General features: G+C 57.3%; 2 protein-coding genes across 10 annotated transcripts in view; one reads left to right on the top strand and one right to left on the bottom strand.

The window, feature by feature from the left end:
* Window positions 1-14,235, top strand: part of EPN2 (epsin 2) — a 52,346-nt gene extending 38,111 nt beyond the window's left edge. For 5 of the 9 annotated variants that reach the window (XM_052658686.1, XM_052658688.1, XM_052658687.1 and 2 more), the window contains 7 exons: window positions 1,832-1,944; window positions 3,219-3,311; window positions 3,974-4,166; window positions 7,841-8,014; window positions 8,256-8,342; window positions 10,324-10,536; window positions 11,740-14,235. In XM_052658686.1, the coding sequence (XP_052514646.1) occupies window positions 1,832-1,944; window positions 3,219-3,311; window positions 3,974-4,166; window positions 7,841-8,014; window positions 8,256-8,342; window positions 10,324-10,536; window positions 11,740-12,038 (1,172 nt within the window). In that variant the 3' untranslated portion in view covers window positions 12,039-14,235. The remainder of the gene's footprint in view (window positions 1-1,831; window positions 1,945-3,218; window positions 3,312-3,973; window positions 4,167-7,840; window positions 8,015-8,255; window positions 8,343-10,323; window positions 10,537-11,739) is intronic. The other 4 variants (XM_052658691.1, XM_052658693.1, XM_052658689.1 and 1 more) reach the window with 3 other exon arrangements.
* Window positions 14,142-23,299, bottom strand: B9D1 (B9 domain containing 1). The gene is made up of 7 exons (XM_052658694.1): window positions 23,149-23,299; window positions 21,716-21,784; window positions 20,863-20,974; window positions 18,256-18,352; window positions 17,380-17,442; window positions 15,601-15,668; window positions 14,142-15,332 (listed from the first exon to the last, which is right to left on the bottom strand). Exons 1-7 carry the CDS (start codon window positions 23,209-23,211, stop codon window positions 15,190-15,192), a joined length of 615 nt encoding a protein of 204 aa, XP_052514654.1. The 5' UTR covers window positions 23,212-23,299; the 3' UTR covers window positions 14,142-15,189.
* Between the last annotated feature and the right edge of the window lie 348 nt (window positions 23,300-23,647).

Genomic DNA, 23,647 nt, shown 5'->3' with positions numbered 1-23,647 from the left:
AGAGTGGGGCCCGGCCAAACTCTGGTGGCCAGAGGACCCTTTCAGGCTCTGTGCTCACTGTCCTGTTCTCGGGCACAAGAGGCCCTTTGTGGGGCCGAGATGCTGTCACTAAGGCAGGAGCATCTCCACCGGACGCCGCCCTCGCAGCTGAGGCCCGTGTGCGCTCAGCTGACACTCCGGGCTGGTGGCTGTGAATTCTGCCATCTGCGCGACCGAGAATCGTGCATCCGCTTATAAAAACCACAGCATTTAGGGGAATACCCTTTGTCTGATTTCCACATTGATGTGGTGAGCTATTTCCGTGTGTGCCGGCCACACATTATTCCAGCAGCGTCAGCTGGGGGGACACAGACGTGCACATTTGCATTTGAAGCCCGGCTGGCCGCGCAGCTGTGCAGAGAGGCACCGAGGACAGGGCGCCTCACTTCTCCGGCCGTCCCTGCAGAGCCCTGGCCCATTCATCCTGTCCCGGGCAAGTCAGGTTCTGTGGCTGCACAGCCAAGTTCAGCTTTCCCTGCCAAGATGGGGCCCTCTGTTCAGAGCCCTTTGGGGGTATAAGGTGGGACCTGGGGGCCTGGTTTCCCCTTTGGGAGTAAGTGGAGGATGGTAGATATGCAGGGTTTGTTATAAACTGAGGGTTTCGTGAGGCAGCCTCAGAGACCATTCATCAGGAGCTGGCGGGGAGTGGGCGGGCCATGGGGCCGTGACCTGGATGAGACAGCCACTCTGGTCATGGGAGAGCCTCCTCCTGCTCCCCACAACTGTCCCCAGCTGTCCCGCTTCCCTTGTTCTCGCCAGTCTGGGTGGTGGCTTTGCTCCTAGAGCACAAGGATGCCAAAATCTGCCGTCTATGATGGGCAGAGGTGAACTTTGGGGACCAGACATGCTTTTGTTTGGGGATGTTGTTAAGAAATAGGATTGTTAAGATAGATTTGAGGACATTTTGTTACCATCAGCTTTATTTCTAAAGGAATGCTTTGGAAAATTGGGGTGATGGACTGGGATTGGACTTGATTTTATTTAGAAAAGCATCTTTGTGTTTTTTCCTAACTGCAGTGTTTTTTGCTCTTTGACCTCTTCATTAGCTTGGAGTACACATGAGGCAGTTGGCCTTTTTTTTGTTTTTAACCATTTCTCTTGGTTGACCGTGAATCATAGTGAACACACTGTGCTCCAGGCCTGGTTGTTCCAGATGCAGTCTCCTTGCTGTGTTTACGTGTCTTTCCTAAATGTAGGACAAGACGTAGCCCTTTACAGGCTGCCCCAAACTGGCCTACAGCCTTGCCCGTTGGACTGCTCAGGGACTCCAGCTCAGTCTTGGTTCTTCCGCCTTTCTGTAGCCAGAGCACAGCCATCTAGAAACTTCAGTATCTGAGCTCTTCCCCACCAGTTAATTTCTCCCATAGAAGCAGATCCTGAGAGGCAGTCTTGAGTGGGAGATTTAGGCTGAAGCAGTGTTTGGGGTTAGGAGGTCTTGAGAGGATCCGTGAGTCCACAGAGGCCTTGGGCTTCTTTGAATGATGACCCAGCTTTTCCAGAACTGTGCCCCCAATCTTGTAAAAACTCAGCTCCCCTCCTTGATGCCGTGCAGCTCTGCCGTGGGGGCAGGTCTGATCCTCGAGAGGTCGGAGCTGGCCGTGCCTGTGCCCCAGGATATTTTTTCCTGGTGGGTGCTGGGCGGCTGGTGTACTTGTGATGTTCCTCAGCTGTGACCTTGAGATGGTCACAGACATCCGTTCTCCCCGCCCAGGTGGACCCATGGGTGTGAGGCGGGAGCGGGTGGCTGACCGGGGAACACAGGTCCTTCACGGTGACTTTGCATCCCCCACAGCCACCTCCCCACGGGTGTCCTCGGAGCTGGAGCAGGCAAGGCCGCAGACGAGTGGGGAGGAGGAGCTGCAGCTGCAGCTGGCGCTGGCCATGAGCAGAGAGGTGGCCGAGCAGGTGGGTGCTGGCAGGGACGCGCGCCCAGTGAGGAGGGCCCGGGCACAGCCACACGGAGGGAAGGCTTTCAGGACATTGGTCCTGGGACGCACCTGCCAGAGGTGCTTCGCGAGATGCTCCCTCTGCACCCTGCATGCAGAATACGATCCACAAGGTGGCTGGAGAGCGTCTGGACCCGGAAAAGGACAAGACAGAGGCTGGAGGGAGGGCCCAGGAGAGGAGAGTGCTAACGTCCAGAGAAGGGCGTGTGTTTGGTCTCCCTGTTACGAGCACGCGTCACGTGAAGATGGCGAAGGAGAGAAAGGAGTGGCCCAGAGGACCTTCAGAGGAGTTGGCCCTCTGCTGCCGCTTTCAGTCCTGACTTGCTGTCCTGTGGTTAAAAAGGGGGAAGCAGTGTGGCATGGCTGTTCACCCTCTCGCTTAGAGGTGCCATGAGGGACAGGCAGGGGATCACATGGAGGCAGCCGTCGGTCCCAGTGTGGCTGGTCCCCCTGTGACTGGACTGTTGTGTAAGGTCCACAGTAACGGACAGCCCCCAGGGCGGCCCCTCAGTCCACCAGACCTCCCTATGGGTCCCGCCCCACAAGGGAGGTACAGAGAGCGCACAGGGAAAACGGGGCGGATGGACATGCCCATCCAGTGTGGTTCCTTATCCCATCTTAAGAGTAAATAAGACACAATGAGTGTATTCACTTACATTTAATCATTATATTACCCATTTGTAAAAGCTCGAGCAGCCCAGTCATATATGGTGACTGTGCTTTGAATAAATATAAAATACAATGGACCATTTCTGTTAAAAATCAAAAATAGGAACACACTGGTTTTCTGGAAGCACAGTGGGGGTCAGGGTGAAACGGCCTGTGACATGTCCCCCTTCCAGTTCCTTTCTGGATTGCTTGTGTTTGTTTTTTTTCCCCTCCCGATTATTTGTGTTTTATGAAGAGACATATTGCTTCCATAATTAGAAAGAATTTTAAAGTCATTTTCACTCTGAGAAAGCATTTTAGAAGTATTCCTCTTCTCCTCTCTGTCTGTGGTGCCTGTGACCTGGGCTTCTTGGTGGGACTGGAAGTAGGTGGGAGTCACACAGGCGGGTGGGCACTCTGGGCACACAGAGGGGACGGGAGATACTCGCTGTCCACCTTGTCCTCAGACCCTCCTCTGAAGTGACTGGCGACACAGCTTTAGTTTCTGGCTGTGGCGGGAGGGCCTAGCTGGGTGGCGATGTTGTGGCCATAACCACCAGCTTCGAGGTCCATTGTACTCCACAGGAAGAGCGCCTTAGGCGGGGCGATGACCTCAGGCTGCAGATGGCCCTCGAGGAGAGCCGCCGAGACACGGTTAAAGTTCCAAAAAAGAAAGAGGTGAGTGCTTCACGGGGCTGGGGGTGGTCCCTGTGTGAGACCCTCCCAGGCCCGCCCCCATGGTGTGACAGCAGGAGTGAGGGGAGGGCGGAGGGCACACTTCCGCCTGGGTGGTGGGCCCCCGTGACCCCTCCCAGCTCCCACCCCCCAGCCACATGGCTCCAGCCACTGCTTCGTAAGCTGCACATCAAGTGCTCTGAGACCTAAAGGTGACTGCTCTGCTCCCGACAGCCATCCTGTCGGAAGGCAGAGCTCCCCCCAGGGCCAGGGGCTCCGTTGGGGCCCCCACCCTGTTACAGTGCTGCGGGCCCTGACAGCAGCCAGGATGGCCATGAGGGTGGGAGGGTGAGCCAGCCCCTGGGAGAGAGGGCCTTGGGTGACGCTGGCCACCGCGGGGCCAGGTGTGTCAGTGGACAGCACCTGGAAGGAGGCAGAGCCTGCGTTTTCCCAGGAAACCCTGAGGACTGGTCGACAGAGAGCACGTGGCCTGTAGGGTGGAGCCGGGTCTTCACTGGGAAGTGGTGATGTGGGGCAGTGGGCGTCCTGTGGTACTCTGGGCCCCCAAAGGCCTCTCTGGGAGAACCCCGGGCAGGTGCTGGTGATGGGTGAACTTGTGCTGCCAGGCAGCAGAGCTCACCTGTCCCCTACCCTGCTCATCTCAGCAGCACAGCTCCCACCCGAAGCAGACCACGCTGTTGGACCTGATGGACGCCCTGCCCAGCGCGGGCCCTGCTGCCCAGAAGGCAGAGCCCTGGGGCCCATCCACCTCTGCCAGCCAGACCAACCCCTGGGGCACACCGGCAGCTCCGGCCAGCACTTCGGACCCCTGGCCGTCGTTCGGTAAAGACTCCCCTGGTACATCTCCCCTGCGCACTTGCTGGATGAGGGAGGGGCTATGGGCACTCTGCTCACCTGGCAGTGGTGGGCTTGGATCCAGGTGACGGGGTGGGTGTCCAGGCCTCCACACCCCCTGTAACGCCCTCCTGAGGGCGTTGGTTCAGAGCTCTGTTTCGTCCTGTTGTGAGGAACTTTGCTTGGGCACATTTCTCTTCTGCTTCCCACATGCACTGGAAATGGCTTGTCCCTCCTCTGGAACACACATCAATCCTCAGCCTCAGGATTGCACCCGGGTTAAGAAACTGTATTATATGGCGTGAAATGTCTGAGTTGAGTTGCTGTGATTAGCTAGAAATTATGACATGCTTAAATGACCAAATTAAAGTAATTCTTACTTGCTATTTAAAGCAATAGCAAATCTGTTTAATAGGCTAAATGAACATTTTAGAGTTCTGTTTAATGCCAGCGTAAAGTGAACTTGTGACAGGTGATCCAGACATGAGCGTGGCACCACCTGTTTCATCTGGGTGGTAACCTTGGGCACATGGGCTTTCTGATAGCTGGGCAGGGCTTGGCTACAGGCTCTGTGACGGTTTTGCAGCCAGCTCACCGCTCTGGGAGCACCCCCAGGTACACTCAACCCTGCTGCCATGGCTGATCTGTGGACATCCTGTCTTGCAACTTTGGCTGTATCTTTTGTGCCCATGTCTCTTGGGGCCTTTGTCTCTGCAAACCAGAACCCCATCTTTTGTATTCAACTCAGTTCCCTAGCAGTTTGCTGAAGTGTACCAAATGCCAGGGTCTGTTCTCCCATGCGGGGACTGGGACAGGCGCAGGGAATGGCCCTACCCTGGGATCACACAGCACGTGGCCCTGGTGCTTTCCACTTGGCATGTTTCCAGAGTTCATCCACATGGTAATGCACATTCCTACCTCACCCCTTTTTATGGCTGAATAATATTCCATTTTATAGATTAAATCATATTTTGTATGACTATTAAGCAGTAAGAGATGATGAAAACCTAGAAATTTTTTTAACAAAGGATGGTTATCTTTGGCTGTGCTGGGTCTTTGTTGCTGTGCACAGGCTCTCTAGTTGGAGCTCGTGGGCTCTGGAGCACAGGCTCAGTAGTTGTGGCGCTCTGGGCTTAGCTGCTCCACGGCATGCAGGATCTTCCCAGAGCAGGGATCAAACCCAGGTACCTTGCATTCGCAGGCAGATTCTTAATCACTGGACCACCAGGAAAGTCCATAACCTTAAATTTTCAAATCAAACCTTTAAATGTTGACAGTGAATTTAAAAAATTAAGAGCATGTTTGGAGCTCATCAGGCTACAGCTGGAGTGGCCTCGTGTGGTTTGTGGCCTGCCGCTTTGTTGCCTGCTGCTCCTTACCCGACCCAGGGCCAGCTCCTTGGTTCTCATGCACTTTACTCTGGGCTGTGTGAGGAGGTGGCATGGGGGCTGCAGGGCGGGACTGCACCCCGAGTACGTCAAGGAGGCAATCTAATGGGCAGGACACTAGTCATATATGGCCCCAGTGCAGACATGTGGCTCTACGCTTGGGCCAGCTTCATCCAGCAGTGGAGCCAGCATCCTCGAGAGAGATCCTGCCAAGACTCAGCAGAGAGTGAGAAGAGTTTACCAGCTCTGTGCTGGCAAACCTAAGGACTTGGATAAAGTGGATAAAATCACACTCAGCCACACTGGTGGAAGGACACCTTGAACAGGATAGTCCTAGAGTCACTAAAGGACCCGAGTCAGCCACGCACCTCCCCCTCACCCCCTGATCACCCCACAAGCTTTGCTGGGAGGTCTGACACCCTGCAGGAAACACCTCCCCTTCACACAAACTCCTGTGGGATAGCACAACCTTAATACCAGAAACAGACAGAAGACGCCCAGTGTGAGAACAGACGTGGGAGGCCAGGCTCACTTAGGAATATAGATGCAGAAACCCTCAGCAAAGAAGCAATTGCAAAATCAAAGTGAGAAAAACATAAAAATGATATAGTACATTATGAAAAGCCTTTTTTGCAAGAACCAAGTCAGGAAATGCATGGTTGTTGTTTAGTTGCTAAGTTGTGTCTGACTCTTTGCGACCCCCATGAACTGTAGCCCGCCAGGCTCCTCTGTTTATGGAATTTTCCAGGCAAGAATACTGGAATGGGTTGCCGTTTCCTTCTCTAGGGGGTCTTCCCGACCCAGGGATTGAACTTGTATCTCCTGCAGTGGCAGGCAGATTCCTTACTACTGAGCCACCTGGGAATCCCCAGGAAATGTATTAATGTACCATATTAATAAACCCAAGGAGAAAAATCATGCAGTCATCTTTGTAAAGGCAGAAACAAGTTGACAGAATTCACCAGCTGTTTATTGCAGAAGTATTAGCAAACTAGGAATAATGTAGAGCTTCTGTAACCTGGTCATCAGCTTCTGAAAGGAGAAAGCCCGTCATGGTAAACGGTGCCATTTAATGGTGAATGTTTAAGAGCAAGGCATGAACTCAGCCTGCGCCCCTGCTGTGCGCTGGGACGGGTGGTCCTGGCCAGTGCAGCAAAATAGGAAGAAAAGGAACTCAAAGAGCTCCGCCGCCATCCTTTATGAGAGATGGGAGAGAGTGCGTAGCTACCAGGGAGGGGTTTATTGGAATTGAGAGTTATTATTAGAATTACTGTGAGAATAAATAGGATGAATTTGAGTGATTAGAATTGAGTTTAGTAAGATTGCTGGATATGAAAATTGCTATGTGAACTTTAGTTGTTTCTCTGCATAACAAAAAGGTAATTAGAAAATGAAGTTTTAAAAACATACCAGTCCCTAGGACTTTTACAAAAGTTCTATAAATCCCTTATGGAAATAAAAACTAAAGTAAAAAGTATTACTGAGGCCACGTGTGGGGATGGAGCTCCTGCTTGTCCCAGAAAGCACAAATCAGAGGAAAATCCCGGGGGTCCTGCCCCATCCCAGTTGAGAACTTCTCCATTTTTCAAGTGACCCCTTAAGGAGGGTGAAGGGAAAATCCGTGAGAAGGTGTTTGTAACTCATGGAAGAGAATCAGCAGCCAGATGTGGAAAGAACGCCACCGATGAGCAATGTGGAGAAAAGCAGCCCCTCGGGAGGCGAACAGAGTCAGCACCGCATGGGGGTCAGGGGGAGTTGTGAGGGGCTCCTGGGGAGCGGCGGCAACACAAACACACCCGCCTCGCCTTCTCTGTCCCAGAGCGGAACGTCACACAGGAAAGCAGCACAGCTGAGCCTCCCAAATAAAACACGTGAACACAGCCTTGTGTTGTGTCTGCTGGGCACCTGATTCAGGGGCCCTGCACCGCTTGCCCAGGGGAGGTGCTGACCATTGGGACAGGGCGCAGGGGCAGGGTGTGGGCACTTGTAATGCTCCAAGGGGGAGAGCCGGCATGTGGGCGCTGTTGGAATCAGCCCCCTCCCCACGGACTGTTCCCAGGCATAGAAGTCTGTCTGTCCTTCAGGGAAGGGCCTGTCCAGACCCACCGAGTTGCTGTGGTGGTGCCCAGGTGTGTGCCCTGTGCTCTGTGAAGCACACGGGTCTGCCAGCAGGCTCTGCGGCCCTCTCCCCCCGGGTGCTCCTACCACCCAGGGCTGCCCCTCCCTCTCTCACTCGGGCTGCCCAGCCCTTTCAGCGGGCATCTTTGAGCCAACCTTACCTCTCCACAGGTGCCAAGCCAGCCACCTCCGTCGACCCATGGGGGCCACCCACTGGAGCCAGCACACACTCTGCTCCCAAGGGCTCGGACCCCTGGGCTGCCCCGCAGCAGCCAGCCCCCAGCACTGGGAAAGCCGCTGACCCCTGGGCTGCAGCCTCGGCTGCCAAGCCTGTGTCTTCCTCTGGTGAGACCCTCTTCCTGGTTCCTCTGCTTCAGTATGAGCACCCCACTCTGCATGAGGAGTCCCTCTCCTGGTCCCCGCCCTGCCCACCTGGTAACCCAAGCTTGTGCTTCACCTCCCGTTCCTCAGCTGGCTCTCCGGTTCTCCCCACAAGGGGCAGAGATGCCTGCCCACCCCAGCCCAGGTGGGCAATGGAAGGCAGGGAGTGGAGGCCCCCTACAGTCACCACCACTCTCTCCTCCAGGGTCCTTCGATCTCTTCAGTAATCTGAATGGTACAATTAAAGATGACTTCTCTGAATTTGACAACCTCCGAACTTCAAAAAAAGCAGGTACATGAGGTGGTGGTGGTTTCCGCGCGGTCCTATGCCCTTGACCAACTCCGTCTCTGCAGGGATGACAGTCGTGAGCACAGTGACTCCGCGCACTTTCCTCTTGTCTGACTCAGAACTGGAGTGACTCGGGGCAGCAGTGGATGCCCTTGAGCTTTCTGTCCTCTCGCTGGGCTGCCTCGGCCTCCTGCCCTGGGGCAGCTTGCAGAGGCTACTGCCCTGGCTTCCTGCCCCACATGGCCCCTGCCCCACCTCCATCTGCCTTCTTCCTCCCAGCTCCCCAGAGGCGCCCCCTTTTCTAGACCACTCAGGTCTCTGTATGGGCAGGCATCTTTGACACAAACACACACACACAGATATATGCACACACATACACTCAGAGACACATGCTCACACAGACGCATATACACGTGCACACATGCACACACAGACATGCACACATACAAGTGCGTGTGCACATGCACACATGATATATGCACACATACATGTATCCACATACATACAAACATGCACACACACAGACACACATACACACTTGTGCGTGTGCACACACACAGATATAAACACGCAAGCAGCTCCCGCACTGCCCACCAGCCGCTGTGCAGGAGGCCTGACCCCTCCCCATTGTGCCCCTAGGCTGGGAGGCGTCAGGGTGGCAGGCAGAGGAAGGGTCTGGATGCCCTCTTTACACACTGCACAGGGCTGGGGACAGAGCATCCCCAGGGCCACCCCTCTTGCCAGAGCAACTTTCCTCCTTGCTCTCTCCTCTCAGCTCCCCCTCCCCATTTCCCACTGCCTCCTGTGCCTCCCCCAGCAGCCGGGCTGGGCTGGTCTAAGGTACGGGCAGCCTGGCACCCCGCGCCACCCCCAGGCCTTGCGGCTTGACGGGCTGGAAGCGCCTTAGAACTGCTGCTTTCTGGGCTCTTTGTTTTGCCACATGAAGAAAGCAGCAAGCTTCCGTGCGTCCTCCACAGCCAACCTGACTGTCCATACCTGCTCCCCGCACCTAGTGAGAAGTCGGAACACGCTTCCCTGGGCCTTCGAAGTGTTTATCCTGATTCCAGAGGAGTTCCACTGTATCAATAGAAAGCTTGGAAAAGCTTACAGAAGAAAATGAGAATCGTTTCCAATTCTTCCATGTGCTCGTGGCCATCAAGGTTCATACTAGTACTTTTCCTGAGCTCTTACGTACAGCCTTTGTCGTTGAACTCACAGTGGCGTGAGAGAGTCCAATCCTGCCCCCATGATTTTTCAGAAAAACAGATTGAAAACATTTTCTCTCAGCATTAAAAGTCCTTTAGAAATAGCTTTGTAGTATCTCAGCAATGTTACCGAATCTTTCACTTAAGGGAGGACATTTCAGGCTGACTTCTAGGTTGTGTGTCTCTGTGTGGTATTTCTCGAGACCAGGCTCCTGGACGTGGGGCTGCAGGAACAATGAGCAAAGACACCACCATTTCTAGGAACCCACATCCACATTGCCTTCTCACATCTTGGCAGAGCATCCATGTCCTGTTGGCCTGTCTCAATACACCCTCTATTGGTTGAATTTTTAAAAATCATTTGCTTTCTTAACTGTTGAGAGATTCATGTTCATTGTAGAAACTTAAAAAAATGGAAACATCCGAAAGATGTAATTTACTCGTGTGTAGCCACCAACCCACAATGCTGTTGTCGTGTGTGTGGAGACGGTGCCACACTGTTGGTCCCTGCTTCTCTTGGTTGGTCTCCCTCCTCACGCCTTCTGTCCCTGGACTCGGGTCTGATGGTGCAAGCCCTACCCTGTGGCTGCTGGCAGCTCCAGTTTGGGACTGTTGGGAAAGCTCTGCCATCAACGTCCTATCCTCTGGAGTAGCCGTGCACTTCCCCAGCAAGGTAGCATCTGAGGACATCTGGGTTCTGGACATTGCAGGGTGGAATTCGCCTGTCTTGGGCCCCTGCCCTCCAAGCTCACTGGTCCGTGTGTGCCCTTGTCTTGCAGCCAAGGCAGCCTCTCCGCCAGCCCAGAACAATGGAACCTCCAGCCCTGATCCCTTTGAGTCTCAGCACCTGACCGTCGCCTCGAGCAAGCCCAGTGGTGCCCGGAAAACCCCAGAGTCCTTCCTGGGCCCCAACGCGGCCCTGGTCAACCTGGACTCACTGGTAACTAGGCCAGCCCCACCGGCACAAGCCCTCAACCCCTTCTTGGCACCAGGTATGTGGCTTCCTGGGTTCCCCAAGCCGTCCACCCTTCTTGAGAGTGGCCCTAGGGCAGGCCTATGGGTGCTGACCTCCCCTCCAACCCTGGGTGGACTTTTCCCACAGGCCATAGGCAGGTAGGGAGCATGCTCTGGAGCACCCGCATCCTGGGCCAGCACTGGGGCCTCTCTGGGGCCTTGTGAGGGGCTGGAAAACAGCCCCTCCTGTCAGTTGAGACCACTGAGCAGAAGCTGCCCCTGGCTTGGTGCCCCCAGCCCGGGAGATCCTCTAGAGAGCAGCAGTTTGGGACAGTTCTGGGGGCCAGGGGAGCCAGGGTTGGCTGCCCCTGCTTCGGGTGAGTGTAGCTGGGTCCTCTGCCGAGCCGTTTGCCCCTGCTCTGGGTTCTGCCTCTTCTGGGGCCGGAACTCTGCCCTCTGTCCCAAGCCCATCCTCCCTGCTGGTGGGCTCTCCACCGACAGGGGCTCCACACGGCTGCAGGACAGTCCCCAGCCCTTGAGTCGGTGGCCAGGGCTCCATGTCCCACCCCAGTCCCGAGCCCCTGTGTGCTCACACCCTCAGCTGCGTGAGCCGCTCACCGTCCCCGCCACATGCTCTGTCCTACCGGCCCGGCTGTCTTGCTTCTCCCCAGGTGGGAGGGTCAGATCTACCCTTCAGCCCCAGTCCAGGCAACCCTCTTCGTTAAGGAGCCCCCGCCCTTCCCCGAGTTTTCCTTGGGCTCTCCAAGGACAGGAACGGGTCACGTTCAGGGCATTTGGCCTGAGGACTTGGCAGGGCCGAGCTCTGAGAGCCTCGAGCAAAAGTGCAGAAGCCCCAGCCATGAGCTCCTGAAGGGATAGGGGTCTGTGTCTCTCCTTGACTGCGGGACTTCTCAGAGATTTCATGAGGTCAGGGTCCCCAGGTACAGCATGTGGGGACTGCTCTCAGGCTGCGCTGCTCGTCCCACCTCCCCTGTGGCTCCCCTCTCTCCCCGCACCTGTGGTTGCTGCTGACGGTACCCAGGGTGCCCGCCTGGAGTAGGCGCTGGGTCCTGTCAGCCTGGCCCATCGCTTGGCTCCTCACAGCCTGAGTTTCCTCCTTTGGACATCGCACCCAGAGGTGGGGTTGCCTGGGTGGCCTCCCTGGCATTGCAGTCCAGCCTCAGGGCCCAGGGACACTGCTGCTCTGAGCACAGCCACTGCTCCTCCCACTCTCTCCCCAGGTGCCGCCACGGCCTCGGCCCCTGTCAACCCCTTCCAGGTGAACCAGCCGCAGCCGCTGACGCTGAACCAGCTGCGGGGGAGCCCAGTGCTAGGGGGCAGTGCATCCTTTGGTCCTAGCCCAGGCGTAGAGCCTGTAGCTGTGGCCTCCATGACCTCCACGGCCTCCCACCCAGGCCTGGGGGCCAGCAGCTCCTCCCTGCCGCCGCTGGGCCCTGCTGCAATGAACATGGTGGGCAGCCTGGGTGTACCCCCGTCGGCAACTCAGGCCACTGGCACAACCAACCCTTTCCTCCTCTAGTGCCCGGCCGGGACCCGTGCAGAGCATCCGTGCCAAGGACGCCGAGCAGGGACTGTCACTTGTGGAAGGGGTCGGGGAGCAGGGGGATGGGTGTCAGGGTGTCCCGTCCGGCTTCCTGAGTAGAGGGTGTCTCTGTGGTCCTGGGCCTCAGTTTGAGGGGCGAGCAGTGGTGGCAGACAGAGGCATCACACAGCATGCGGGTCCCCGGGCCTGTGTCGTGTGGGGCCCCCCTGACCCAGCCTGGCCACCCTGTTGCCTCCGTGGGGATCTGCCAGCTCTCGGGGGCTTGGCCGAGGCGGTGGCCATGTGTAGTACCAGTCCAGCCTCAGCCCAGGGTCTCTGGGACACTCTCGCCCGGGACCTGGCCCCCACCCCTAGCCCCAGGGACATCCCGGGCAGCCCCAGGCATGGACCGGATGGAGTGCCGGCACCCTCAGACACTGACCTTTTGGGGACGCAGTTGTGCGTGTTTCTTTTCTTTGACTCGTGTGTGAGTTCAAAGTGAACGCCACCACCATGGAACAACTCTTGAATTAAATCCACTAGAGAAGCTTTAAACTAACCTGAGCGTAGCCCTGCCACGTGCTCCATGCTTGTATGCGTTTGCACAGATTTTGTTTAGTACAGTTTCATATTTGAGTTTGCAGAATTATCAAATAGTCTTTTTTTGGCTAATATTTTTATAACGTGGTTCTTATTTAACTGTCTAGTTTTGATAGAATTTACCAGGTCTGGCTGAATTAAGATATTGGCAGTGTCATGTTAGTGGTTTAAATTCTCTTATTTATGGTTTTAACTCTAAGAAAATTTAAATACGAAGAGACAAAAAAATGCCTTATGGAAAAACTAAAGCAAATTCTTTATAGGAAAAATATGGGAATTTGATTACACATAAAAGATATTAAAAAAAGAAAAACCTACAATAGTAACAAAAAATTGTAGCCTCCAGTTGCCTTTTCCTTTAACTCCCTTTTTTGGTAAATTACCAAACTGACTTTCAGCCTTTTTGGCTAGATCCTGAGAGAGAGGCTATTTTTCTTACTGATGTACCAACATGAAGTTAAAGACAAAATCTAACATATGAATGTGACTCACCAGGTTTTATCAGCTAACTTCTGTGACTGAAGGCATGCACAGTTAACAAGACTTGCGTTTACAGTGGAAACATGGGATGGAACCCTGTCTCTGTGACCTCCCCCTTAAGTCCACCCTCAGGGCAGAGGTGGGAACAGTGCTGGCGGCTTGTCGGGGGCCAGTGGGCCTCTGCTGTGGCTCCTGGGGCAGCCCTAGGCTGATGGGCTGCGGCCCAGGCCTGGCTCCCACACACTCACCTGCCCTCCAGACACATGTTGTGATGTAGAAATAACTATCTCTTTCTTTGGAGAGAATAAAAAAATCACTCTTATACAGAAAAGATATTAACAAACATGCACTAATCTTACCTCCCTCTCCCCTGCTTCCTTTGCCCCACCCACCACAATTTAAAAAAGTATTAAGTCACAAAGATCAGAAGAGACTCACTCCTCCCCAGAGCAGGGACATTGGCCCCGAGCCCCATGTCTGGTCAGCTAGCCTGGTGGGCACGTCAGTCTCCATTTCCACAGTGGACGTCTCGCCTCCAGCACCAAGGGCAGTTAACACCAGGTCCCTCTGCTTGCAGTGCTGGGCACGGGAGGCTGACAGAGCTCACTCTGCTCCTCCATTCGGGGGCCACCTCCAGCCCAGAGACCTGGGCTGGACTGTGGGCTCCTGAGTCATCAGGAAGGCCGGACCGGCTCTCCTCTCCCAGCGGCCCAGGGGAGGGCGGGCTCGGGGCAAGATGTTCCCCCAGGGAGGGATGGGCTGACGCCTGCACAGGTGGCAGGACCACACTGCTGGGTGCTGGGGCCAGCGATTCCTCATCAGTTAAGAGCCCTTCCTGATGGGACATGGGCCTCTGAGGCCCAGGCAGCCTCAGCTCCCGTCCCCGATCAGACCTGTCCCCAGATGCCTCTTCCCATTGCCCGTTGCACTGATCATGAAGCCACTGGCGCTGCCAGAGTGTGGGATGTGTGCCATCAAACGCCCTCCTGCCAGGTGCCATGGTGGGGTGTCACCCAGCCGTTCTCAGTCCAGGGGCAGGTGGCTGGTTTTGAACTCGTATTGACTATTGATACTTTATTTACTGTATAAATATAATTTATCATTTGTATCATGATGCGGTTTCTGGCTGTGTCCTTCCCCTGCCTCTACCCTCATCAATCCTGAAACACCGCGAGGGGCCGGCTCACGAGCCAGTTCCCACCTGGACCCAGCTTGGCCACTGAGCTGGTTCCAGTGCCTGTGTGAGCCTGAGCATCGGGGAAGGAGTGGACTGGGGAGCTCCTGTACAGGTCAAGGTCATGACAAGGGAGGGGCTGGGAGAGGCCATGTCAGGCAGGGACCGTCCAGGTGGATGAGGATGTGTCAAGGGCGGCTGGAGTCTGGTGGCCGCGGGCTGGGCTGACGGCCAGGGGTGTTCTGGAAGCTGGGATGGGGCCACAGGGGATGCACCTGCACAGCAGAGGCCAAAGCAGGAGAGGACTCCTTATGCAGAGAAGGCCAGTGTCCTGCTGCTTGTTCCAGGGAGCACAATGAGTTGGGGCAGGGGCAGTGGCCCTGACTAGCATAAACTTCTGGTTTACGGAGGAACTGGGGGAACGTCGGGCTGGGGGCTCCCTCAAATCCTGCCAAGGAGAGAACACTGGGCGAGCCCTGTGACCTGCTCAGAGGGCTCCCCTGAAGCTGCTGGCGGGCAGCATTGGCTGAGGGCAAGTGGGTTCTCCCCTGCAACACCACCCACCTGGGGAGGCTCTCAGCCCATCCCCTGTCCAAAGGTGGCAGGCATCCGTGGAACTGGAGCCATGGAGCATGGTCAGTTTGACACGTGCCAGGCACTGAGCAGGCAGGTTTTAGGGCCGAGCATGTCGAGCCGTGAGGCGTGGGATCAGTGTTGAGTCCAGGCTCATGTGCTGGTGGCCGTCCTGTGCAGCGTCCATGGGCGGTGCCCTCTGAGGTGAGGCCCGGGCTCTGCTCCCAGGCGACGTGCTGCGAAAGTCGGCGCAGCCCCAGCCCAGCCTCTGTGAAAAGGTTACACTTTATTATACGATTGCTGGGCAGAGGGCTGTTGGCTTCACCGGGGGAGGCCCTGGGGTGGGCTGGGCCCCGAGACGCCCTGCGTGTCCGGAGGCCCGGTGTCATAGCCCAGCTTCCTCATGTCCTTGGTCACCACGTTGAAGAGGAGAGTGACGAAGCCCTGGGAGCGGACACGGGTCACTGGGGACAGAAGGACAGAGTCAGCCGAGCTGGGTCAGAGACAGATCCAGGCTGCTTTGGGAATCGGCAGCCTCAGTGTTCCCTCCTGGAAAGTGGGGTCAACACTGCCCAGCCCACATTCCTCCCTGGGAGAAGGGGCTGCCCTGGGGACGGGGCGATGGAAGTGGCAACCCCTCTGAGCTGGGCCCTCCTCCACCCATCTGACTCCTGGGGGCCCACCTGGTCCCTTCCAGGCCCACCCTGCCCAGGGTGAGGGGTCAACCTTTACCTTCCCGGCCTTCCCCCTGAGCCACCACTTTGGGGTCTGTGTACTCGGGCCGTCGTCCCATGAACCAGCTGGGAAGACAGGGGAGCGGGTGAGCAAGGAGCTTGGGGTCCTGCAGACATGGCATGGGCTCTCCCTGCAGCCCTTTCCTGGGGCAGAGCCTCCCCACACCACCCTCCTCAGCTGGACGCTGTCCATGGGTACGGTCATTGTGGGCAAAAGCAGAGGGAGGGCTAGGGCTGGGAGGGTGCACGGCCTGAACCCAGGGGCCCCCACCCCAGAGTGCGGCAGCCATCCTTGGGGGTGGGCAGAGGGACAAGATCCGGGCTCTCCGCTGTCTTTCGAGTAGAGCGGGACCCGAGACTAGTTACTTCCCGACTCTGGGCCCGAGTGTTCTCAGTGTCCTGGGGATGTGATCACGGGCCCTGCCTGACAGGGCTCTGGCCAAGATGTCTGTGCCCCTGGCCTGGGCAGTGTCCTCCCACCTCGCTCCCAATGGCAGGGAGGTGGCACTGAGGGATGTGGGCCATGGTCAGGTAGGGAGGCGCCTCACTGACTGCGCCTCAGTTTCTCCCATCAGAGGAGCAGGGCTCCACCTGTACCTGCCTCCCAGGCTGCACTGAGGACCGAGCTGGGGAAGCAGCCCCTGGGGCTGGCACATGCCAAGCACAGACGCTGCTGCAGGAGCACCACCGGCTCCTCGGGGCAGAGACATGCCTGAGTCGCCCATGTGGTGGCATCTTGGGGAAACCCTTGAGGATCAGATTGGAGGGGCTGAGTGATGGCCCCAGAGATACCAGGTCCTGTTGAGAGAACTTAATGTCTTTGGTTTTAAGCCACCACGTCTGGTAACTGGTCACAGTGGCCACAGGAAGCAGTCACAGGGGAGTGGGTAGGCAGCAGGCTGAGGAAGGGTGCTTGGGAGCAGAGCATCAGAGAGGGGGTGCATGGAGGGGCTGCTTGGCCAGCTTCTCAGTGGCCTCCCGGGGCCCTGGCCTGCGGAGGTCTGTCGATCAAGCTGCTGCCCTGGGTTCCATCATCCAAGCTCACACAGTCCAGCTGGGGCCAGAGCACCCCCTGCCCCCCGCCAAGAAGAGCAGGAGACACCCCTAATACCACCTGGTCAGGAGCTGGTCTTCCCCAGCCAGAAGCCCCTTCCTCCAGGAGACAGCACACAGGGGCCCACAGTTCTCCCCCAAGCAGTGTGGACCCACAAGGCCCTTGACATCCCACAGCTGCCCGGTGGGTGGTGATGTCACCTCTAGCGGACACTGGCCCCATCATAGTGGCTTCCGGAGGAGCTCCCAGGGGCAGCAAGCACCCAGCCATGCTCCCCAGGCCTCAGAGCTCAGGAAGCTTCCTCCAGCCAGCAAGGCTCCAGCCACGTTCCCCTCATCCTGCCCGCCCACCTGGCAGCTGAGCTGACTGTTTTCCATCCCTACCCCCGACAACCAGCCAGGCCCAGCCACCCTCTAGCTCCTGCTCGGATGAGGGAAGGGCCCAGAGGCCTCGGCTGGTCTCGCCCAGACCCAGTGTCTGGCCCCCGCTGGCTGCACTGCCAAGTCCACCACCTACTCCCTGTGCCTGCGACCTTCTCTGGGCTCTGCCACGATGGCCCCACCCTTGGCTCTAGGCCCTGCTCAGATGTCACCTCCTGGCAGAGGCCCCTCACGCAAAGGTGTCCAGCATGACGAGGAGGGGTGGGGGAATGTGACAGCCCTCCTTTCGGCCACCGATGCCAGGACGGGCGCCCTGGGGACAGGGGGATAGGCGTCTACTCACCTGGTAAACTTTTGCAGTTTAGATGTAGATTCTGGGACAAACATGGGGATGGTCTTTTTGTGCCTGAAACAGATGTTTTCACAGCTGTGCTGAGTCAAGGGAAAGCACTAGAACTTTGAGCCTCCAGTGCGGGGCGAGCTGGAGTGCCCAGAGGTCAAAGCCACGGCTGCCTCCAGGGCCAAGTTCCTGAGAGCCCTGCCCTGCCTGTCTTCAAGGGCCAGAGGGTGTGAGGGTTACAGACACCAACCCCGGCTCAGCTGCGCCCTCACAGGGTCTTGCCTTTCCCCAAATGTCCCCGTGCTGCCTGGATACCCTTCCTCCAGGAAGCCCATGGCAGCCCCCAGGGTCCCACCCGCTGTGAGCAGCCAGCGGGTCCTGCCCCAACACCTCTCTGCTGCCCGCTGTGCCTCCTCCCTCCCCCGCCTCTGACCTACTCCTACTCCGTAGGGCCTGCCTGGTCCCCCTGTGCCCAGAACGTCCTGTCTGCACTGTCTACATCTGTCACTGGGCTTGATGAGACAGAGCCACAACTCTCCACCCCTGCCCACTAATGGGGGCTGCCCAGGGCAGGGCCCTGAGCTCACATGTGTCTGACACGGCGTCCTCAGGCCAGCAGAACCGCGCACAAAGGCGGCAGCCATGCGGGCTCTCGGAAAAGAAGGAATGAGTGTCTCAACTCCAACCCCTGGGGCCTCTCGAAGCCCAGGACACCCCCCACCCCTGCCTCCTCCCAGATGGGGCTGCGCCCCCACCCCTGTGAGGCCCCATCTACTCCCCACCTCCAGGGGCGTTCCTCTGGATAGGAGCCTGGCAGAGGGTGCCCACCTCCCAAAGCTGTGCGGCCAGCGGCCCAGGGAGCATGGAGGGAGGACCTACCGGCCAGGTGAGAGGGGCACGTGCACCGCCCCGTATCCTCGGACCACGTCGTTTCCAAACACGTCTGGCCCGTACACGCTGAGCACGATCTGCGGCCCTTCGAACGACAAGGCAGGGGTCAGCCCATGGGGAATCCTGGGAAGAGCAGGGCAGAGAGCAGGGCCGTGGTCCTCAAAGCCCCTGGGTGTGGGGCTGACGGAGAACGGGGTGAATGTGGGGACCCCCCACCCCACACCAGGGGCTTCTGCCACCCAGGATTCAGGAGGCGGGCAGAGCCTGGCAGCTGTCCAGTACTGGCCGATGCCCCGCCTGGGATGCTGTCTGATTCAGCTGTCCACAGACCCAAGAAATCAGCAGGCATCCAGGTGTGATCGAGTGAGGTCCGGTCCCAGGACCTCCTTTTCTGAGGGGGCGTCAGACTCGGGCCAGCGGGGCAGGTTCTGGGAGGGGTGGTGTGCGGTCAGGTCCAGGAGGACAGAGGGGAAGCAGAGGCCTGCACGCCCTTCCTGTGGAATCCTAACAGTTCCCAGTGTTCCCGGCGGGCAGTCCTGCCCCCTGGAGGCCCAGAAGAGAACTCCCTCCACTCCGGGCCCCTCTGGTGGAGGCAGCAGGTGGGTGGGGCGTGGCCAAACCCACATGAAGAGCTCCTGGGGCGGGGAGGGCCGTTCAGAGATTGTCACTGCTTTTCCTACGGTTTCACCACCAAAGCAAGTGTTCCCAGCCCGGTCCTTTGGTTCTGCCTGTGTTCTGAACTTTGTACCATGGGAATGGAACAGTGCACAGATTTCTGCTTTCAACTTCTTGGACTCAGTGTTCACGAGATGCAACCAAACCATGTCACCTACAGGGTCTGCCCGACTTGGTCCCATCTAGCGTGTCTGTGGGGCACACAGTCAAGCAGGGGCTCAGCACATGTCCCCCCAGTTGCTTCCCTGGGGCGCAGCATCCACACCAGCTTTGTTCCCTGAGCCAGTGCTTGGCACCCTTCACGACAACTTGGCATCCTCAAGCTTCCTGATTGGGCTGTTCTGGTGCCTGTACTGTGGCCACTCACTTAAGCTCTTTTTTTCTTATATGATTGTTTTTAATTTTGACTGTGCTGGGTCTTCATCACCGTGTGAGCTTTTCTCTAGTTGTGGTGAGCAAGGGCTATTCTTTGTTGTGATGTGCGGGTCTTTTCATTGTGGTGGCTTCTCTTATTGCGGAACACAGGCTCTAGGGCTTTAGAAGTTGTGGTTCTTGGGCTCAGTAGTTGCGGTGCAGCATGTGGGATCTTCCCGGACTGGGGATCGAACCTGTGTCTCCTGTACTGGCAGGTGGATTCTCTCACTACTGAGCCACCAGGGAAGCCCCTCACTTTAGCTTTAATTTGCATTTTCCTTAATTGTAACTGTTCTTCCTAAAATAAACCCGAGGCCTTGTCCTGTTTCTTGGTCACTCAGACCACTTTCAAGTCCCCTTTCCCCTCCTGTGCTGCCCCTTGTCATGAACCAGCTGTCTGCACAGTTCTGCCTGGGGCTCCGTATGGATCAGTCTGTCCTGGTGCCCTCCTCACTGTGCTGTATAATTACAGCTTGGTATCTGGCCAACAAAAGTCTCGACGGGCATCTCCATCTCCTCTGCCAGAATTGGCAAATGCTCCCGGGGGGAGCAGGGGTGGGGCCTCTCTGGAGCCCTGCTTTGCTCCTGGAGCTCGGCAGCTAAAGTTCCATGCTCTGCTGCCTGTCTGATGCCTTCATGTAGTTGTTTTCTGGTTTTGCTTTTAAGTACTTTATTCACCTGTCCTCGGCAGCAGGAGATTGGTATGTTACCTAGTGCTGTCTTCCAGGAAGCCAGTGAGAGTTCCATGGACAGCAGGATGGCCGTCCTGCCCAGGAGTGTCACTGGGGAGCCTCTGCTCTAGACCTGCGACCCCAGACCCTCCACACCTGCTAAGCCTGGGCGCCGGCTGCACGCAGCATGAAGGCCTGCACTATGAAATCAGATCCGTGCTCAGCTACTCGAGGTGAAGCTGAGGCAAATGATGCCACTGTTTTGAGTCTTGGTTTCCTAAACAGGAGAAGAGGTGGAGAGAAGCCTGCCTTCTAGATAGTATCTCACAGCTCAGCCAAGCCCACGCGTGGAAAGCACGCACAGCTCTGTGGAGCAAGCCAGGCTCTGCACGCAGCTAACATTCATTAAGTGAGAGTGATCACAGACGACCAGGTACGGTGGACAACAAACCCTGCAGATACTGGCAAGGAGAACTTTGGGAGATCAGAGGTAGGATGAGGGCTGGGTGCCCATGGCAGAGAGAAGGGCCTACCCCTGGCTCAGGGCAGGGTGTTGGAGGAGGAGCAGGGGGGTCGGGACTGGTGGGAGCACAGTGGTGATGGATGGGGGAGAGCTGTTGAGGGGCCAGACTGCTGAGCCCCAGACACCAGGCTCTGCCCTTCGCAGGCAGTCACTGCCCAAGGTTTCAGGCTGGGCTTCACCGACTTCCTCAGAACCTCGGAAAGGTCAAGTGCACACAACGGGAAGGAGGGGAAAACAGCCAGGTGTCTGATAGCACCTGACAAGGCTGGTAGAGGGCCCCATGGATGGGCAGGACGAGGCCTGCAGACTCACAGCCGTAAGGGTTGGTGCTCTTAAAGGTGACATCGATGGGGAAGTTCCACACCAGTGCCCGCCTCGCATCTTGGCTCTTGGAGGTGATCTGTGAGATGCCCTCCTCCAGCCCCTGCAAGGACAATGACAGTGACGGCCAGTGTCCCAGCTCCAGGCTGCCATGCCCACCCACCCTACCTCTGAGGTGGCAGCTGAGAGCTGTTTTCATCACCATCTTCTGCCAAACAAAGGGACCTAAGATGTGACAGAGTGGCTCCCAGGTCTTTGAGGGTTTCTATCCATTAGGGCCTGAAACCTTGAGGCCCCTCCCCTCTCCTGGTGCCCAAGCTCCACCTGCACCTCCTGCAGAATAGGGTATAGTCCAGCAGGCTGTTGCCCTCTCCCCTGTCTTTCTGCCTGGCTAGTTTATTCTACAGCCTTCTACTTGGCCCATCCCCCTGCTTCCTTCAGCTCTACGCTCAGTTACCGTCTTTTTTTTTTAAACCGTCTTAAGGAGGCCTTTTCTGGCCTCTCATCCCTCCCCTTCCTGCCTTCACTTTCCCCTCAGCACCGCTACTAGCCAACAGCCTGGAGCGTGAGTCTGTCTCCCTCTCAGGCAAGTGGCCCCAGCAAAGCTGGGCTGGTCTGGCTTTGTTCGCTGCAGGGCAGGGCCCGGGAGGGACCACAGCCTTAGGGGTGGATCAGGGATCTCTGCATTCTCTGCTCCGGCCTCACTGGGAACAAACTCACGTGTGTGCCACCCCTGAACTCTTAACTGGTTCTGAACTGGGAGGGGAAAGGGTGCAATGGAGCCTTCAGAAACCCCTTCAGTCATAAAAGCTGTGAGTCTGGGAGGCTGTAGGGTCCAGCTTACCGCTGTGGGGGCCCAGTCCTGGCCATACACGAAACAGTACTTGCAGTAGAGGTCGTCGTACTCAGGAAACTGTGGAAATAAGCACACACAGCTTCTGCTCACAGGGACTCATGCTGTGACCACCTGTTAGCTAGGCAGGTACAGCCACCAGCAACTCTGAACATGGGGCACCTGGGGGGTGGGGGCTGAGAGAGCAGGGTGCATGGATACGGAGTTCATTGGAAGGTCTGGTCTCAAGATGTGGGATAGTCCAGGGACACTGCTGCCCCCAGGCTTTTGCTCAGGCTCTGACGTCTGTATGACGTGCCCTTCTAGAGAAGTGAAGGAATGCCTTCACTGGGAGTACTCCTGCTCACCCTTCAAAACTGACACTTTGGGGAGCCTGCCGACTTCCAGGTTGTTGGAGCCACATCCCAGCTTCCACAGCCCCGCTTCCACAGCCCCTGGTGCTCCATCACAGCACTGACCATGTTTATTCTCTCAACTCCATTAGACTGTGAACAAGGGACAGGTATGTGGGCTTTCTGTGTCCCTAGCACCTGGCACAGGGTGGGCACTAAGGAGTGGTGCTGAAGTGAAAGGTCTAGAAGACAGGTGCTCCCAGGACACAAGGCTTGGTGGGAGCCAATGGCCTGCAGAGTGGCCCCGAGCAGAGGGGAGGAAGAGTGGGGATGAGGGGCTGCTGAGAACACAGGCACATGTGACCCAGCCCAGCTGAGGCCCCTGCTGGGATAAAGCAGAACAGGGGAGGCTGGTCTTAGGCACCAGGCCAAGGGGAGGTGGACAGGGTGGGGGCATGGGGCAGCGACCCTGATGAAACAGGAAGGCGGGAGATGCCGGCTAAGAGATCCCACGGGGCTTTACCTAGACCACCTTGGTTAGTACTCACAATATAATCATAATATTTTTAAAAACAGCCTGGAAAGGCAAGTCCAGCAAAGCTTTGACATCAGACCAGGTTTGAAATTCGTTTTGCCACTTCCTTTGGGCAACTTCCCATCTGTAAAATGGGGGTGCCGGTAATACCTACTTCAAATGGTTGTTGTGAGGACTGGCTGAGCGGGGCTGGGCATGAAGACTGGCATATGTCATGTCTTACAGTAGTAACAAACGGTTCTTAGGACATGCAGGGGACTGGAAAGCACTGTCCCCTTCCGTCGGACAGACACACCCTCCGGGTCAGGACAGCTGCCACCATCGCTGTGTCAGACCAACCCGCGCCGGAGGGAGGAGCTGAGGGTCGCGGGGTGGATGGAGGCCCCTGCCCGAATCTTCACGCGGGCTCGGCCAACTGTGGCCTCGGCCTGGCTCAACCCTCCAGGCCTTTTTCCCCACCGCACTTCGTGGCGGAGGGTCCGCGCGATCTCTCGCCAAGCCTGTCACGCTAGCTCCCTCCCCCGAGGTTCGACCCTGGAGGACTCACGGCCGCTCACCTGGGCGCTCTCCACCTGCCCGTTGACCATGAGCAGGAACACGCTGGGGCCCGCGGCCGCCATAACCGGGCCGCGCGGTTACTAGGAGGCGCTGGGTTGCCCTGGAGACGACGGCGTGGCGCACGGGACAAGTTTCATGGAAGCGGGAGCTTCGGGAAAACACGCACAAGGCGGCGGCGCGCAAGCGCAGTCGGAGCGGCGCTGTGCGGTGGGAGGCGGGCCTCAGCCGCCTGGTCCGTCTGAGGCGCGGTCCGCCCGAGGAACCCCGTGTGAGTGTAGCTGGTGGTGCGGGACCCAGGCCACCGCCGGGGAATGTGTGTCCGGTCTGACCACCGCGCTGCCGGTTGGAGTGTGTGACTGGAGCCCGAGGCCGCCAAGGGGCGGGGTCCGGCCGCGCTTCCCAGAGTCCCCGTGGGGCCAGCAGCTCCCTGCCTCGGGTCTACAGATGCTCCCTCGTGCCTTTGAGACCCTCGCCTTCCGAAAGTTTATTAGACCAACC

Source organism: Budorcas taxicolor, chromosome 19 (assembly GCF_023091745.1).
Source record: "Budorcas taxicolor isolate Tak-1 chromosome 19, Takin1.1, whole genome shotgun sequence".
NCBI lineage: Eukaryota > Metazoa > Chordata > Mammalia > Artiodactyla > Bovidae > Budorcas > Budorcas taxicolor.
This window is presented reverse-complemented; position numbering and strand designations above follow the sequence as displayed.

What these genes read in the sequence shown, in the direction of transcription:
- B9D1 (XM_052658694.1), bottom strand. Translation starts at nt 23,211, where the DNA reads ATGGCGGCCGCGGGCCCCAGCGTGTTCCTGCTCATGGTCAACGGGCAG. An exon ending in GAGCACCAACCCTTACGGCT is followed by an intron (nt 18,353 to 20,862) that starts GTGAGTCTGCAG and finishes TGTCGTTCGAAG; the next exon opens with GGCCGCAGATCGTGCTCAGC. An exon ending in GTGCCCCTCTCACCTGGCCG is followed by an intron (nt 17,443 to 18,255) that starts GTAGGTCCTCCC and finishes CATCTGTTTCAG; the next exon opens with GCACAAAAAGACCATCCCCA.